The 18,338-nt window shown below is 58.6% G+C and overlaps 1 protein-coding gene across 1 annotated transcript; it reads right to left on the minus strand.

Annotated features, from left to right (window-relative positions):
• Window positions 1–213: 213 nt before the first annotated feature.
• On the minus strand, window positions 214–5,158 carry MYOG (myogenin). The gene is made up of 3 exons (XM_075173950.1): window positions 4,667–5,158; window positions 1,599–1,668; window positions 214–814 (listed from the first exon to the last, which is right to left on the minus strand). The coding sequence occupies exons 1-3, from the start codon at window positions 5,156–5,158 to the stop codon at window positions 693–695; spliced, it is 684 nt and encodes a 227-aa protein (XP_075030051.1). The 3' UTR covers window positions 214–692.
• Between the last annotated feature and the right edge of the window lie 13,180 nt (window positions 5,159–18,338).

The raw sequence follows: 18,338 nt of genomic DNA on the forward strand, positions 1-18,338 counted from the left end.
GCAAACCAGTGAAATCACTGCAGGGCTGATTTAAGCGTGGGACATCCAGTTCCCACTGCTGAGCGACCGCACTGAGGTCCAGCTGGATTTTCTGATAAGGAGAGATCCCCAACCTGGGAACTAGGGGAGACCTGCACGGAGGAGGACAGCGGTAAAGGAAGCCCTGAGCCATTCAAACAAAAATGCCTTTATTTAAAAAAAAAAATCCAAATAAGTTAGCAAAAATAATAATTAAAAAAAAAAAAATCAGATAGCAACTCCACACAGCGTTCAGTAGAAAAGACGGCGTGGGCAGCCTCCGCGGGGCTCCGCACCTGCAGGACGCCAGCCGGAGAGAGACGTTGGTCGAAGAGCATCTTGGAAAAAAATCAGCAAGCGAACCCAGCACACACATTGGCCCCCAAAAACCGATCACCCCCACTTGGGGAGCAAAGCAGAGCCCGACGCCGGGCAGCCGCCCTCGCAGGACCTGGGGCCACCGCCAGCGTGGGGCCGCGGTGCTGCTGAAATCCCTTTTTTTTTCAGCTGGCCGAGCGGGAGCATTTCACGAGGAGTGGGAAAGGAGGCGAGTGGTTTCAGTGGTGCAGTCCACGATGCCGGAGGGGTAAATATGATTTCCAGCGGCTGGACCCCTCCGGCATCTTATTCCCACCCCATTACCAGCTCGAAGAGCCGCCGGGGTTTGCACCAGCTCAGTTTTGAACCCGCTCCTCCGGGAACGTCACAGCCACGTCCTCCACGGCGATGCTCTCCACGATGGAGGAGAGCGAGTGGAGGTTGCGGTCCTCCGCTGCGTCGTCGGCCAGGAGGTGATCTGCAGAGAGCAAGCGGATGGTGACTCTGCTGAGGATGGGGACCATGTCCCCCCTCCTGGCTCCACGCAGGGGGGGACCCCGTGATCCCCCGCATGGCCAGAGTGACCTGGGGAACCTGCTCCCAGCTCCCACCCTGGGGCGGGATGAAACCTTCCCCTGGAGAGGGCAACGGGGAGTGGAAATTTTGGACACTTTTTAGTTTTTATTCCCCATTGGAAAATGAGATTTAAGTTTCTGCCTTCTGGGGAAAAAAAAACAGGTGGATTTGGTGGGGGGCGGGGGGATAACTGCAATAATGGAAAAAAAATCAGCAGCTGCAGAGGGGGTGTGGGGAGGGAAAGGGAGCCCGGGGCAGCGATGCTCGGCGATGCTCGGCGATGCTCAGCACCGCAGCAGGCAAAGCCAAGCCGAGGGACAGCCACGGATGAACCCTTGGGGGGACCAAGCCGCCGGGGCCCCGGGCTGCTGCAGTCGGGTTTCTCAGCTCCTAAGAGCAGGCATCTTGGTGAAATCAGGCGGTGGGAGAAGCCTGAAGTCACTGAGCATCGAGCGAAGGAGGTGCTGGAGGATTTATGAGCCTGGGGGGAGCTCATCTCTCTGCAACAGCGGGGTGGGGGGAGAAGGACAAGGCGCCTTTTGTCCTCCGCTCCGAGCACCTCCTGCTCGGGGGGGTTGGCTCAGCGATGCTCTGCCCCAGGGCCGCGGTGTCCCCCACTGCTGCCACCCCCACCCCAGAGCCCGGCGAGGCTGCAGGACGCCGGGGCGAGGTGGGGAGATCCTTACCCGCAGGGTTGGTGCCGAACTCCAGCTGGCTGCTCCACTCGGGGCTGCAGGACCCGCACTCGCTGGCCGCCTGCAAGGAGCCGAGATGCCGACCATGGGTCTCACCTCCTCCAGCCTGGCCAAACCCCACCAGACACCCCCAAAAACACCCCGGGGTGCCCAATCCCCACAGCACAATGTCCCTGCGGAGATGGGCACATCCCTCCCCACCTGCAAAGGGGCTGGAGGAGCCGACAGGATTCGGGGTCCCCAGGACCCATCGGGGCCAGCTGCTTCGTTAACCATAAAGGCTGAAAAAACTCGTTTTTGGGTTCTAGACACAGGAGAAATGGGGCCATCGCCTCACTGCAGGTAAAAAAAGTGTCTTTTTACCCAGTGACTGTGAGAAAGGACTAGAGACGGACGAACGTCCTTGGGCAAAACAGCTTTTTGCTGAAAATCACCTAATCAGGCTCACAAAAAATGACACGCGGGCTGGACACCCTCAGGCCAATCCCAAGGGGATTTCTGGGGAAGATCTTTTGGCAGTTTGATTTGTGGATTTGGGGCTGAATGGCTATTTCAGAGAAAAGAGCTGACAGCCTGAAAAATGAGAGCGTTGCTCAGCAAAGCTCTGAATTAACTTTTTGTGTGTGTGTGTGTCTTTATCTGGAAGTGGATGCCGGCTGGGTTAAACCCAAAATATGATTTATAGGAGCTACCCCAAGGACCCAACTATTTGTAGCAGCCTAGAAATGGCACTTTGGGTCTACGAGCTCGTGGCAGCACAGGCTAATTAACTAACACTTGGATTTATTTCCCACTAAAGTAGGAAATTCTTACAGATATGATTTTTTTTTCCAAAAAAACTATTGGATTTCGCACTCAATATGTGAACCCCTGGCCATGCCTGGGAGAAGGGACAGCTCGGAGCAGCAGTGACACAGGAACCACTCAGGGTGGGACGTGTTTTGGGCACATTTGCAGGGGCAGCCGACAAATCCAACTGAATCAAACCCAAGTGGATACATTGGGTTTACACCGGGAAGTCCCAAAATATATAGGATGGAGCCTAAAAACTTTTTCAGCTCTTTATTCAGCTCTAAATGTTGGGCTACCCGGGTACCTGCTCTTTCGGTCCTTAAATCCCTTAGCCTGGAAGGAGATGAATGTCTGTGAATCCCTCTTTTCTGTGCCTCTTATAAAGTCCTTCTATCTATATCATCTATATCTATATCTATATCTATATCTATATCTACTATATCATGTATATCTATCTATATCTATATCTATATCTATATCTATATCTATATCTATATCTATATCTATATCTATCTATATCATCTATCTCTATCTCGATCTCGATCTCTATCTCTATCTCTATCTATATCTATATCTATATCTATCTATATCTATATCATCTATATCGCTATAGCTATAGTTATATATCCGTATCCCTATCTATACCATCTACATCTACATCTATCTATATCTATATCATCAATGCCTATACCTATACATGCATCTACGTCTATCTATATCATCTATATCTAGATCATCTCTACCTGTATCATCTATACCTATATCTATATCTATAGCTATCTATATGTTTCCATATACAAAGCCTCAGAGCAGCAGAGAAGTGCATGCCCAGACATCCCCCCCAGAAATCAGAGGGCAGATAATAACCAAAAACTTGTTGAAACCACCAAAATCTTGTGGTGCGATGGGGCCTGGCTTGCACCATCTCTGCTCGGGGCTGCGGCAAGGCACAACCGCTGCGAGCATCCGCGCCTGGCTCTCGAGTCGGCACCTTCGGCCCGAGAAACCAGAGGTGGCCCCGCGCCGACCCCCTCGCCCCCTGCCCTGTCCCCTGCCCGGCTGTGCTGTGCCACGCCGACCTTCGGAAAAAGTCCCCGTGTCCCAGCGTGTTGTGGCACCGGCAATCGCATGGCGGCGGGGGAGAGGGGAGGGAGGCTGCGGGTTTTGCGCCCAGGAGCATTGATACCTGCGGGAGGCAGCGGGTGGTGGCCCCCCCGATGGTGTTTGGTTGGAGGCTTTGAGGGTTGTGCCACCCCGAGACTTTACAGGGAGAAATGGGGAGTGTGTGCCTGTGTCTATGAGCAGGGGATTTAATTTAATTTAATTTAATTTAATTTTATTTTATTTTACTTTATTTTATTTTATTTTATTTTATTTTACTTTATTTTATTTTATTTTATTTTACTTTATTCTATTTTATTTTATTTTATTTTACTTTATTCTATTTTATCTTATCTTATTTTGTCTTATTTTATTTTGGTTTGGTTTATTTAGCTTAATTTTATATTATTTTATCTGATTTTTGCCTTTGTTATCCGTCCCAAGCCCAGGTACACGTGCCGTGCTCAATGTAGTGTCCAGCACTGGACCACGTAGCCCCCACAACATCCATACGTAGGGAAGGACGGCTATCGGCCCCTTTGCCCAGGGATCTGAGCACACAGCTGGGGCTGGATAATCACTGCCTCGAGCCTTTATGCCTTATGTATTTACCAGCCCACGATAGCCGCATCTGCCTTGCCCCCAGGCCTGGGGTTCCTGCTCCCCCCAGCTGCCCCAGAGCTGCCCACGATGCCTCCACCTGCGATCACCCCCATAGAGCATCACCCCCATAGGACATCACCCCCATAGGACATCACCCCCATAGAGCATCACCCTATAGAGCATCACCCTCATAGAACATCACCCCCATAGGGCATCACCCCCATAGGGCATCACCCCCATAGAGCATCACCCTATAGAGCATCGCCTCCATAGGGCATCACCCCCATAGAGCATCACCCTATAGAGCATCACCTCCATAGGGCATCACCCCCATAGAGCATCGCCCCCATAGAGCATCACCTCCATAGGGCATCACCCCCATAGGGCATCGCCCCCATAGAGCATCACCCCCATAGAGCATCACCTCCATAGGGCATCACCCCCATAGGGCATCACCCCCATAGAGCATCACCTCCATAGGGCATCACCTCCATAGGGCATCACCCCCATAGAGCATCACCCCCATAGGGCATCACGCGGTCTGGGGACCGCGGGGGATGCACAGAGGCACTTACCCCGGGCTGGGGAGCGGCGGGGCGGAAGCGCAGGTCCCTCTGCTCCCGCTCCTGCTGGTTGAGGGTGCTGAGCAAGCTCTGCAGGCGCTCGATGTACTGGATGGCGCTGCGCAGGATCTCTACCTTGGGCAGCCGCTGGTTGGGGTTGAGCAGGGTGCTGCGTTTCAACGCCTCGAAGGCTTCGTTCACCTTCTTCAACCTGCGTTTCTCCCGCAGGGTGGCTGCCCGCCGCCGGTCGATGGAGACCGTCTTCCGCTTGCAAACCTTGCAGGCCCAGGGCAGGCATTGCCCGGGGCAATGCTCAGGCAGGGCTGAGTCCTTCTCCTCCAAAGCCACCCTGCCCTCGGGACACAGGGCCACCTCGGGCCGCTCGGGGAATGCCGCCGGCTCGTAGCCCTGCAAACGGGAGCCCAGGAAATTTTCCCCATCGTAAAACCTCTGGTCTGGGAAAAAATAAGGGTTGGTCTCGAAGAGCTCCATGGGTGCGCGGGCGGCTCGGGGACGTGTGCGCGGCTCGGGGACGGCTTCTCCCTCTCCCCACGCCAACTGTTTGGTGCCATTTAAACCCCGGCGCTGGCATTAAATCACGGAGATAAATATAGAAAACCTAAAGGAAACCTGAGCCTGCCCTAAGCTGCTGCCTCACATCAAAACTTGTCCATCTGATTTCATGTGCTCTCCCCGCAGGGATTACGCTGCCCGGACCGCAGCCGTGCCGGGGGGGTCTGGGGGAGCTGGCACGGCGGGGAGGGCAGCTCGGCCGCCCCGCGAACAAGGGCTTTGTTTGAGCCCAGGGGTGCCACCGGGGACGGCGGGTGGCTGCCAGCTCCCTCCCGCATTCCTGCATCATCTGGTCCCTTCAGTTACCGACTGGTTGGGGGGAGCCCCCGGTGGCCTCGTGGCCAGCACCCTCGTCCCTTCGTGGCTGCCCGCCTCGATCCCACGGCACCCTGGACCCGCGCCGGCCCTGCGGTCAGAGCCGACACCGGCACAGCATCCTCCGCCGCTCGGCCTTTCCCGCCTCCCCACCCTGCTCTGCCCCGCACCACTCCCGCTCGCCCCCCGTATTTCCCATGGCCTCATCCTGACCGTGCGCGTCTCAGCGTAAAGGCCTGATCCCACTTCTGCTGAAGCCACGGGGAAGCAGAGGAATCCAGCCCCGGGAGGGACATCCCGACGCAGGGAGCACCCCGGGGTCCAGCCCTTTCCTCCCTGGGCACCCCTTGCCGGGCAGCATCCGTCCCGGTGCCGGCCCCTGCGCCCTGCTGCCCGTCCCCCCTGCCTGTCCCGCAGGAACGGAGCAGGCAGTGCCAGCCTCAGCCTTTCCACCACGGGCTTCCTGAAGGTCCCTGGCCAAGTCCCATATCCCAGAGTGGCATTTTTTGGCACAAAATCCACATTCGTGCCTTCTCCCATGCACCAAACACCTTCTCCCGCGTGTCCCCGCTGCCCTCCCACCCCAGCTCCGGCTCATCCGAGCTGGTCTCGGGTACCGGCTCTGTATGTGTGGATAACCAAAGCCCCAACGCCACCCTGCTGCACCCTCTCCCAGCAAAGACGTATCGCTCCCACCTTCCCAGTGGGGAAACTGAGGCTCAGTCACGGGCCCTGCATGAGCAGCAGCGTGGGTGGGATCTTAATCCATCCCCAGCCCTTCCCTACAGACTCCAAACACTCAACTGCATCTCTCCAGCTTTGTCTTTTCCGAAGCGATTTTTTTTTTCCATCAGGAACGTCAGAAACCATCTCCCATCTCCTCCTATTCCCGCTCCGGGCCAGATTCCAGCCGAGGGATCGGTCAGTGGAAAGAATGTCAGCAAAGAGCAGGGCCAGCCCTGCTGGGATTTTCCTTCCCCAAATCCCCCCTCCCCGAGAGGCCGTGCCGCGGCGCATTCCCCGCGCCCACTGCCGGCACCCTTGCTCACTTTGGGTTGATATCTAGCGTTTTTGGAACCCGCCACAATGCTCTTCTTTCTTTGCAGCGATTTCTTTGGGGCTAGGAGATTTATAATGCACCCGCGCCCTGATTTCAGCTCTCCCGGGGTCTCAGTCCTGGGGATTTGCTCTCCCCACGGCTTTAACATTTATAAAAAATCTGCAGTAAGGAAAGCAGGACCTGCAGCCTCGAGGTTCACCCTCGGCACAGCCCCTGTGCTCCCCAGGGTCAATTAAACCCCCAAAATACTCAAAAATGAAAGAAATCAGAGCACTGCATTGGCCCCTGAGTTAGCTGAAAGCATTAAAACAGTCAGGGAGAGGCAGGATTCGTCCCTGGGAGTGTGCAGAGGAGGCAGTGGCAGGCGCAAAGCTGTTACAAGGGGATGACCCAAGCCCACGGGCTTTACATCAACTTCACATCATCACACCAAGCAGTTTTGCTTGTGGGGACCTTTACCAGCAGCACTTGCTGGTGGACATGGCCCCGGTGAGCCCCTCGAGCTGCAGGCAGGTCCCTGGCTGAGGGGTGCTTGTGGGACTGCCCCGGCTCTACCATATAAAAGCCTTTTTTTTCATTGCAAGAGTGTGTTTGGAGGATGAGGAACCCAGCGGTGACATAACCGGCTCCGCGGGGCACGTGGCGGAGCCGCACAAGAGCGCGGTCAAGCATTTAGCACTTCATAAAAGAGGGGCAGCATCGGCGGAGCAGGCGCCGGCCGCCGCCGTGGCCTTTCCCCGGACAGGAGAGGAGCAGGGAGGGACGTGGGTCGAGCCAGCCCCGATGGGCCACCGAGGCCACCATGTCCCCGCCGCTGAGCGGGCAGCGGAGGCAGAAGGCGGTCTGTGGAGACGGGGAGGAAAGGGCACCCAGTGCCAGCACAGGATGGGGACTGGGGAAGAGAGACCCTGCGCTGGGGTGGCAGCGCCTGCTCCTTTTGGGGGGTCTTATCCAGGCTGCCACCGGTACGGGGAGCGGGGATAACGCTGTGCCCACCCGGCCGTGGCTCTGTTCCTCCATCAGACCCTCTATGCCAAGGATGATCCTAATCCCGGACCCAGTGAGGGGACACAGCGGGGTCTGCGGGTCCAGCAGGCTCATCCCAGCGGATTTCAAATCAGGGATAACGATAACTGCCGGGCCAGTGCCCATCACCAAGGGACCCCGCGTCTGGACTACTGGAGGGCTCCCGTCGTAGCCCGCGCCACCCTGAGCTCCCACAGAGACGATTGCTGGGGGACAGACAAACAGGGCGGCTTTTCCCGGGTCCCATGGGTGCCCACGGCGGCTGCAGGCTGCACCCCGGGTAATTCGGAGCCGGCGGGGGATTAGGGCTCTGCTGCCGGCTGTCAGGTTAGCCCGTGATGGATGGTGGCGGCTGGGAGGCACACAAAGGCGACGCTGTGTGAGCTCTGGGCAGAACGTGCTGCGATCCGTCACGGGGTGACCTTCCCCCGGCTGGCGGAGGCCTCGCGGGGACGGCTCACCCCGTCACAGCCGGCGGGGACGGGCAGCCACGAGGCCTGAGCTAAAAATACCCATCCATTGAGAAAATCTCAGCGAGGAGGATTTGCCCTTGCTCCTCCGGGGCAGCTTCCCGAGCCGGTGGCCAGGTCCACGGCACGGGGTTGCGGGGAGAGGCCCGGGGGCTGCCCCGGCTGTTTTGCTTTCCCAGCATGGCCGAGGGTCGTGATTTGCTGAGTTTTGGGGAAGCACATAAGCACGCTGCAGCCCAGTGCACGACCCTGCCTGGTGCACGGAGCTGCACACGCCTGGTGTATGATCCTCCCAGTGCGCAGAGCCTTAACCAGCGCACGTCCCTGCTTGGTGCTCGGAGCCGCTTGCGCGTCCCTGCCCTGTGCGCGGAGCTGCACCCACTGGTTGCACATCCCTGCTCGGTGCTCGGAGCTGCTTGCACGTCCCTGCCCTGTGCGCGGAGCTGCACCCACTGGTTGCACATCCCTGCTCGGTGCTCGGAGCTGCTTGCACGTCCCTGCCCTGTGCGCGGAGCTGCACCCACTGGTTGCACATCCCTGCTCGGTGCACGGAGCTGCTTGCACGTCCCTGCCCTGTGCGCGGAGCTGCACCCACTGGTTGCACATCCCTGCTCGGTGCTCGGAGCTGCTTGCACGTCCCTGCCCTGTGCGCGGAGCTGCACCCACTGGTTGCACATCCCTGCTCGGTGCACGGAGCTGCACAGTCCCCGCCCTGCAGCAGCGATGGTGGGGATGGTGCCAGCTGGCTCCTTCCATCGGAAAGGGCAGAAAGAGCGGCAGGTTTTAGGGGCTGGCAAAGCAAGCTGGGTGCTGGAGGCAGCATCTACATCCCTGGGGTGTGGGCACCATCCCACTGGTGGGGAAAGAGAGGCCGGGGGTGGCCAGGACCCAGCAAAGAGATCATCCCGCTGGGATTTCAGAACAGGAAAGGGGTCCCACCAAAATGCCGTTGCCAATGGGACCCACCTTCCCATCCGCCCCAGGCACCCCGCTGCCCCGCGTCTCCTCTCGCTTTCCAGGCTTGCCGACAGCCCTTCCTGCCGCGGTGACAAGTCGTAACATATTTGGGAGCAGCTGCAGGCGGCGGGAAGATGCTTGGCCCTCTCCCCGCTCCCGGCCGAGGAATGCGGAGCAGACCTCTCCTCCGACACCCGGGATTTCCGACGTGCCTGCTCGCCGGAGATTTGGGACGACGACAGCTGCTCGGCCACGATGGGGCCACGGCAGAACCTGCCCCTTCAACCCCGTCCCCACCAGCCGGTACCTTGCACAGCCACATCTCAGCCTGCTGGGGATTTGGGACTGGTTCTAGGTCCAGCCCCTGGGCAGCGATGGGGGACGGTGTCCTGCTGTCTGTCCCCGGCTGGGACGGGAGCAGTGGTGGCAGGACCAGCCAACAGCACCTTCTTCACCCGTATGTGCCAGCTCGCCCAGTTTGGGTTCGCTGGTGGGTTGGGACGGTGGTGGGATGGGGCTTCTCATGCCCGTCCAGCACCGTGTCCCCACGGGGCTCAGCATCCTTGGCCCCCACCTCACCTCTCATCCCCGCAACCCCAGGCGCCAGCCTGCATGCCTCAGTTTCCCCATCAGGAAATCAGGGATAATGATGGAGGTAGTCAGTCCAGCTGGACAATGGCTGTTTTTTGGCTATTAACTGGGTTTGACCTGGGATGGGGGTGGGGTAACAACAGAGAGGTGCTGGTGGTTGAACGGCCCCCAGTCCAGTGGATCCCAGTCTGGGGACAATACTGGGTGCCCCAACATAACAATCCACTGGATCCCAGTCCGGGGATATTAGTGGGTGCCCTGACCCACAGTCTGTTGGATCCCAGTTCAGGAACCATCCTGTGTGCCCTGACCCACCAGTTGCCAGATTCCCAGTCTGGGGACCAAACCAGGTGCCCCAACACACCAGTCTGCTGGCTCCCAGTCCAGGGACCATACTGGGTGCTCTGACCCACCAGTCTGCTGGCTCCCAGTCCAGGGACCATACTGGGTGCTCTGACCCACCAGTCTGCTGGCTCCCAGTCCAGGGACCATACTGGGCACCCTGACCCACCAGTCTGCTGGCTCCCAGTCCAGGGACCATACTGGGTGCTCTGACCCACCAGTCTGCTGGCTCCCAGTCCAGGGACCATACTGGGCACCCTGACCCACCAGTCTGCTGGCTCCCAGTCCAGGGACCATACTGGGTGCTCTGACACTCTGACCCACTAGTCTGCTGGCTCCCAGTCCAGGGACCATACTGGGCACCCTGACCCACCAGTCTGCTGGCTCCCAGTCCAAGGACCGTACTGGGCACCCTGACCCCTCTGCTTGCCTGCACTTATCGGGTGATGCTGCGCCCCTGCACTAAACCTCCTGCATTTCTGCCCTGCCATGGCCTCCCTTGCTCCATGACCCCATGGTCTGGACACGGCCCTTCCCCTTCCCTGCCCCCAGCCCCAAATTACAACCAGAGGAGGGATTCACCTGGCAGGACCCCCGCTAGCAAACCCCACTCCCACCCGGAGTGCCCCCATGGCAGGGGCATCCTCAGCACACGAGGCTGCTCCTCCCTCCCCTGCACGGTGGCACTGGCCGGGCTGTCCCCACATGTGTCACAGAGGGACCGGGGGGGGGAACTTGGGTTGTCAACAAGGGGCTGTTTTCCCCGGGGTGGGAGATTCTGGCTGGGGCGAGCTGGAGGACAGGTGGGTGTTTGGAGGAAGACCCATGAATGCGAGGGATTCAGCCGCGACATATGGTGGCTATTCGACCCCCCGAGAGGGACAGCTGTCTGGGCCAGGGGGATGGCGCAAGGCCCAGGGATGGGACCTCGGGACAGCGGTGTCCCTCGGCAGGGGACAGCCCTGAGACCAGACGCCTGGAGCCATGCGGGGACCATGGAGGGGGCCGGGAGGCTGCAAGCCAGGTCTTCTGGGTGGGTGACCATCATCTTGTCCCCATGGTGGGCACGTTCCCGCTGGGGCTCATCTAGCCCCCATGGCCCAACCCGGGGCCGATGATGCAGGATCAGGGTCCGGAGGAAAAAGGAATTGGTGATGCTGATGTGGGGTTTTCAGGACATAAATTGGTGACTCCTGCATTTTTCTGCCCCCACCCCATGGGACAACAGATGTTGGCACAAGGAAGGGTGACCCAGCCATGTAGGACGTCTTGCGGTAACTCAGATTGCCAGGGAGGGAGGGTCGTGGGGATTTCGTGGCTTCGGGGTGGGATTCCCAAGGGGAGAATGGACGGCAGACCCTCCCCGTGGCATGCCAGCAGTGATGCCGAACGAGCCAGTCCCCAAGGAGGGGCACCCAGCCCTTCCGGAGGGGCCTCACCCTGCAAATTCCCGTCGCGGGGAGAGGCTGCGGCTCAGCCCACCCCATGAGAGCCCAGGCTCGGTGCCCACCCCCAGTCTGGTTTTCCCCCTTGCTGGGGTGTTCAGCGCCGTGCGGGGGGGCCGTGCCTCAGCAACACCCCGACTCCCGCTCGCGTGCTCAGCTGTCGGCCACTCCAGCTCGTGCTGGGACGGGTCAAGCGGCTGAAGGATAATCCTGCGCCCGCAGCGGCGAGTCCCGGGGCCGGGCAGGCAGCGCGGCACCCCATGGGGCTCCCCGGGCCACCCACCGTGGGGTTGTCCTGCACCCAATGAGCTGATGGAGCTGGACTGCAGTGGCAGGGAGATGAGAGCTGGGAGGATGAGGAAGGGCTGGGAGGGGTGAGGAAGGCTGGCAGGTTTTGGGGTAGGGAACAGAAATGGGGTAGATGTTTTTGGGGTGCTCCCCACACCCCATCGCAATGGGTCGAGCTCCTTCCAGCCCGCCTCAACCACTGAGCAAACGCAACGCCTGGCTGCCTGCGAGGAAAAATGCCTTGAAATGCAAATTTTCAGAGCCCTGAGGTTGTGACCGAGGATAACCCCCCCCTCCTTGGCCCGGTCACCCGAGGGTCCCACGGGGCAGGGGGGCCCGAGGCCTCTCGCTCCTTGCCAGGAGGGATGCAGAAACCATCAGCTGCCTCCAGCCGCTGCGGCCGTGCGGTGCAGCCGACGGGAGAGGGCACCAGCAGCCCGGTTATCCGCACGCCGAGTCCGGATTTGGGGCTGCACACCCCAAGTCAGAGGCCAAAAGCATCTCAGACCCCTTTGAACCCCTTTTTGGGGAAGAAAACCCCACCACTTCCCTATGCAGGAGCCAGGGTGCGGACCCAGCCCTTTGCCTGGGGGCTGAGGGAGGGATCGGGACCTGGAAACCCTTGGGGTGACCCCCTCGTATCCGGCACCGATTCCCCATCAGGGATGAGCCCGGCTATTCATTTCCCACCCCCCAGGGAGAAAATCTCGAGGTTTGTTTTTTCCCGCAGCGTAATGACCCCAGCAGGTGCTTTTCCTGCCCGAGGGCTGAAAATAGCTCCCAGGGTTTGGCTTCCTCCGGTTCCTGCCCCCCTCCCAGTCCCCTCACTCATCTTTCGGGCCAAAACATCCCAATCCGGGGAGGGGAGGTTCTGGGAAAGCGGGGGGACTTCCCGGAAACCCTTTCCGTTGCATTTTTGTGCTCGGCTGGAGGTGAAATCGTCCTGGGGAAGGAATTCTTGGCCTCAGCTCTTGTCCTTGAGTCTCTCTTGGGGAGCAGCTCAGTTTTCACCCCACTGGGAGGGACAGAAATGTGCTTTGAGGGTTTTTTTCCCCCCCTTACATTTCTCCCTCAGGAGCTGTGTCCTCTGTCCCTCTTGCCCAGTGCCCGTGTCACATCTGGTCCCTTTGGCCCTATGGATTTAATTGCTTTTGGGGAGTGAAATGGCTGGGGGGGAGCCGAACCCCGGTGTTGGTATTGGTCTTTGCCATATTGAGAGGAAAATATTATTTAGGAAAAAATATTATTTAGGAAAAAATTATTTAGGAAAAATATTATTTAGGAAAAATAATGTTGAAACTGGCAGCCTCAGTGCCCCTGGGGTTTGGGCAGGTCCCTTGTCCCAAGGAGGGGACCCTGGGGTGCACCTGGGGCCGTATCTGGATTTTTCTTTCCCAGTGCCTCTTCGGTGGCTGTGCTGGGTCCCGGCCTCCCCTTTAAACCCAGGGGGTACGCAGAGGTGCTGCATCCCATCTCCTGGCCCCCTGCGATATTTTGGGAAGGTCGAGCAGGCGTGAGGTGGGGTTTCACCCTCTTTCATCCCCGCAGGAAAACACAAGGGATGGGGACACGGCGGGGGGGGCTTCCTTCCCCTGCTCCATCCCCACATCTCCACCCTGGGTGGAGGAGACGGACACGGACGGCAAACACCGCTTCGGCCAGGGCTTTTCAGGGGAAAGGGCTGCTCCTGGGGGAGAGGAGTGGAAATTTGGGGTTACGCACCCAGCTGCCTTCACAACGCCTGTCTGAGGTCTCTGCCCTTCAGCCCGGTGCTCTCCCGGTCCACCCCTCCTCTCAGCTTTTCCCAGCAAGCCAATGTCTGCATCCCCCCTCGCCCCTTCTTTGCCCCCCTCCCCCTGGAGCTAGGAGAGCATCTGGGGGTCCTCAGCACCCCAAAAGCTGCAGCCACCCAGCTGACACCCCTTGGCCTCTGCAGCACTGAACCTCCACTGATGGGTCCCCACTTCATCACTTCCGAGCCCCGGAGCCACGCAGCACCCCGCTGCGGCAGCAGGTCCATGGGGCATTGCTGCACCAAGTCACCTCCTCCCAGGGCACAAACTCATCCAGGGGCTTCCCACCACGAGGCTGGGTGAGCCCCAAGCTGGGTCCTGCACCCCAAATCCTCCGCACCCAAGGGAGCAAGGGGAGGAAAGGCAGAAGAAGCAGCCGGGCTCCCTGCCCTGTGTCCATCGAGGCTGATAACGCTCCGAGCTCGTGGCAGGGGACTTCTGGTCGCGCGTCCCCGAGGAAGGCAGCCAGCTGTGGGAACGTCGCCGTCGACCATCTCGGAGTTGCTCTGTGCAATGCAAAATGTCACATGTCCCGCTGCGGCGTCACCGTCCCGGAGAAGCCACCCCCCCAGGGAGCAGGGCTGGGAGGCTGTTGTCGCTGGCGTTCAGAGGGTTCGGGTAATGTTTGTGCTGCTCTGGGGCCACGGGGAAAGGATCCCAGCTGGAAGGGGAGAAGGGGAACGGGGCAGGAGGCGGATCCCCTCTGCTGATAAGGAATTTTCCACGTCTTCCGTAGGAGTCTGTAGGTTTAGGCACATAGGAAGGGTTTAAACAGCTTTTCCTAGAATATAGAGGACCTGCCCAGTGAATTTCTGTCCTGACAATTTCTGGAAATAAAATATTCTTGGATCGGTTGGAAGAAAATAATTAAGGCAGCAGCAGAGTGCAGGGCTCGGAGGCTGCAGGAGTCGGATGGAAGAAGAGCTTTTGTGTTGGAGTGTGGCGATGTGGTTACGGTCTGTAAGTGTCTGGGTGGGGAAAAAAAACCCTGTTACCGAAATCGAGAGCTGCCCAGCCAGCTGAGAAAGATGCAGTAAGTGACAGCTGGAAGCTAAAAGCGGAGAATTTTAAAATAGAAATACAGGAACATGTTTCTAAAGCAAGAAACACAAACTTTGGGAGCAGCAGCCATGGGGATGTGGCTTTCCTTTACGCCCCATGCGAGGGGGCACCTCTTCACCCTCACCCCGGAGACACCAGCCCAGCCCGGGCGTCCTCAGCCACTTCCCTCCATCGCTGTCACTCCTTCATCCCCTGCTTTCTCCTGCACTCCAGATCCTCATCTCCCACTGCCCCTGTGGAGTATGGGGGTAAGAGCCCATGTCCCCAGGTCACTGCAGCCCCAGGTCTGGGGCTGGCCCTGGGGTCTTCCAGGTGCAGCACCCGCTCGGCTCTTCATCCCCTCCCCAATATTTCCCCAAAAATCAATCAGAAAATGATTATACCACCTCGGAGATCCATCAAGGGAAGAGATTCCCCTCATTCATCTCTCGTAGCAAACCAGGACTCGCAGAAGCCACATTTTTCTTTCCTCGTTTTCCTCCTTTTTTTTTTTTTAACTTTCCTGGGAAGTCGCTGTTTCACACGAGTCTTTGCCCCAGAAAGATCTGTCATCGCTGCTGCGTGCTTCAGAGCACTTACGCCACCAGCAGCCCTCCCTCCTCCCTCCCCATGGGCACGGCTGGGTGCCCGCGGGGCCGGAGGCAGCAAACACCGTCCTGCCTTTCCATGGGCCATTTTAAATAAAAAGAGAGGCTAAACAAGGGCTGGGCTTGTTTAAGGGGTGGCCATGGAGTGGGGGGGCAAAGCGTTTTAACCGTCCTTTAAACTGATTTGCAGCGATAGAGAGGTTTAACCCTGCACCTCCGAGCCTGCTGGAAGCGGTGGGCAGGAATAGCTCTTGGCCGGCAGCCTGGCTTGATAACACTCCCGGGGCTTCCTCGGGATTAAAATAAACCCAGCATGCGGTGAGGAAGATCCAGCGGCGAAGAGGCAAAGGGCCTGGATCGGGGCATGGGGGCAGACGCCGGCACCCCAGTGCGGTCCCGCAGAGCTGGCGAGCGGGGCAGACCTCTGCTCTACCCCGCTGCCGAGCCAAGGATGGTGCTGGCGGAGAGCTCGCCGGGTTTTGGGCATGTTTTCTCTTCCATCGAGTGATGTCTCAGCAGTTTCTCCCCACCACGGAAGCGCAAAGGCCCATTAGCATCCTGCTGTGCCAAGGCACTCGGCTTGGCTGCGACCCAGCTACCTGCGGGTAACATCTGGCTGGCATCTGGCAGGGCACCGAGTGGGGCTTGACCCCTTCGGCCACTGCGTGGGAGCCTGCAGCCTCATGAACATGGCATCTACCCAGGGCGGAGGGGAGCAGGGGCACGTCCTCACGCTGGCACCCATGCTGAGTGACCACAGTCACCACCCATGACTCAGTTTCTCCCTCGGTGCGTGGGCAGCGCTGCCAACCCATGTTAAAACCTGCTCTGGCAGCAGGGCTGAGATGCGCGTGGTGGAAAGGGTCAGTCCACGGGGAAGCAGCCGTCTCCTCCATCTGCCCTCCGGGATTTGCTGGTTTAAATTATCTCCCGGGAACTTTTTCTACGCTGTGTCATTGCTGCTGAGTACCTGCTGCAAAGCCCAGATGGGGATGCATCACCCTGCAAAAGTGCGGTGCTCCTTGTGCCCCAAACCACTTCCTAAGGGCCATGTTTCCTGTTAAAGAGGAGAGAAACCAGGCACAAGTCATGGAGCAGCTCTGAATTCCCGATGAGGCTCCGTGTCACCCTGTGCACATGGACCAGTGGCCCCAGGGCTGGTGCCATGGGGCGAGAATCGCTCCACAGCATCTCAGCGCAGTGGAGGCATCCTTGGAAAAGCTCCGGGTTTTCACTTTGTTTGCTCCTTCTTTTTTCACCTTGTGCCATCTTGTCTGGACCCACTGGACCGTGGCATTCGGGGGGTCACTCGTCCTAATTAATATCTCACAGAGACATCAGCCCTCCAAGCACACAGCCCTGTGCTGTTGGCACCAGCTGCACTCCTAATTAACTTTCCTAATTAAGAGGCCCCTTTCCGTGACCAGAAGGGCTGTGGAATGGTTCCCGTGATGGGAGAGGTGGAGAAACCCTCAACTTCTCCTGCTCTGAGCACCCGGGATGACAGTGTGGAGTTGCTCTGCATGTAGGTAAACTGAGGCAGGAGGGGGAAAGCTCAAACCCCCAAGAAAGGCCGAAGAAGAGACGGGTGGAAATGAGCTACCCACGCCCTGACTTGCCTCCCTGGAAAAGCATTTCTTGGCTGCTGCCGAGCCCTGGGGGTGCTCAGTCAGGGTTTGGTCTCGTCAGCCGGGCAGGCTGGCTCCGCCAGCCCCGACATGCCAAACCCTCCGGTGCATCATGCTGGCACGGAGCCGGACATGAACCGTTCCCTCCTGCCGTGGCCCAGGTTTGGTCCTGTCCCTGTCTCACAGGAGGCGGCAAGGTGGAAAAGCTGGTGCAGGAATATTGAAGCCACGCCGTGTCCTCTTTGCCCTCCTTCACCCCGCCTCTGGCGCTGCACCGGGGACGGCAGCGGGTATTTGCCTGTAGCAACATCATCCGACACTTCTTTGGTATCATCACGACCCGTTGCATCTCTCAGGCCATTTTCTCCTTCCAAACCCCAGCAAGAGCCTGGGAGACCTGAATAACCTTCTGGGTGCCTGACGTTCACCAGTAAATTACCTTTCATGGGTTTTTAAGGAATCTCCAACCCTCGCCTGACACAAGCCCTAGCCTGGTGTCCGGGAGGGTGAGCAGATGGTGCCGCATCCATCAGGAACGGATTCTCTGCCACCACCTGCAACAACCAGCAACAGCATTTGTTCCTTCGATCTTTGTAGCCTTTGCCAAAGCCCTGGGACAGTTTGCTTGGGCTGGTGGGAGAGCTCCTACCCCGCTTTGGCAGACTCCCAGCCAGGCAGCTCGTTTTTGGCATAACACGGGGTTTTTTAGAGGTGCTGCTAAAACTAAGTATGCTGGGGCATGAGTCCAGGGAGGGAGAACAAACCGCAAGTCCACTAAGGAAAAGGAGTGGTTTTTAATCTCTGTGTTTGGGAGATTTGCATACAATTAGGCTGGGACCTGCGTGCGTTTGCTTCCGCATTGCACTCCCGTGATGAACCTGCCGGTTTTCCTGCTCTGCTCCCAGCCAGAGGTTGATTGCAAGGACACCCGCCCTGTGAAGCTGGTCGGCGAGGGGTTTCAGGGCTCTCTGGAGATTGCCCTTTCCCCTCCTGGTACCCTGTCCTGAGCATACCCACCCCACGTGTTGCTTCTGGCTTTAGGGCTTCAGCCCCACAGCGGGGTAACAGCTTGCTCCCTGTGGTGGAGGATGTGCGAGGAGATGCACTGAGAGATGCTCCAGCAAACGCCTCCCATAAATAGCACGGTGTTTACGTGAGCCCGCCATCTTCAGTTTATTTTTCTTTCTGCAGAGCAAACAGATCGTTGAAATCCAAATAAGCTCTCCTCGCCCTGCTGCTGGCACAGCCCAATGGCCAGAGGTGGCACATTGCCACAGTCCCCGGATGGCCCTTGGGTGCTCAAACTCCCCACCCCACTTGGCCAAGGAGATGAGGGGGAAGCCCGTGGACCACCAGCTGATGGAGAAGTCCAGCACTGGGTTTGTGGTGGTCCCACATCTGTTCCCATCCCTGCGTTGGGGTGTGCAGGCTCTGATGGAGGAGCAGGTTGAGGGTCAGCCCCAAGGGGCAGATCCAGGTGTTGGGACATCTCTCGCTGAGGCAGAGCAGAGCAGGAGGGGACAGCTCCAGAGGAG

Source organism: Calonectris borealis, chromosome 26 (genome assembly GCF_964195595.1).
Source record: "Calonectris borealis chromosome 26, bCalBor7.hap1.2, whole genome shotgun sequence".
Lineage (NCBI taxonomy): Eukaryota > Metazoa > Chordata > Aves > Procellariiformes > Procellariidae > Calonectris > Calonectris borealis.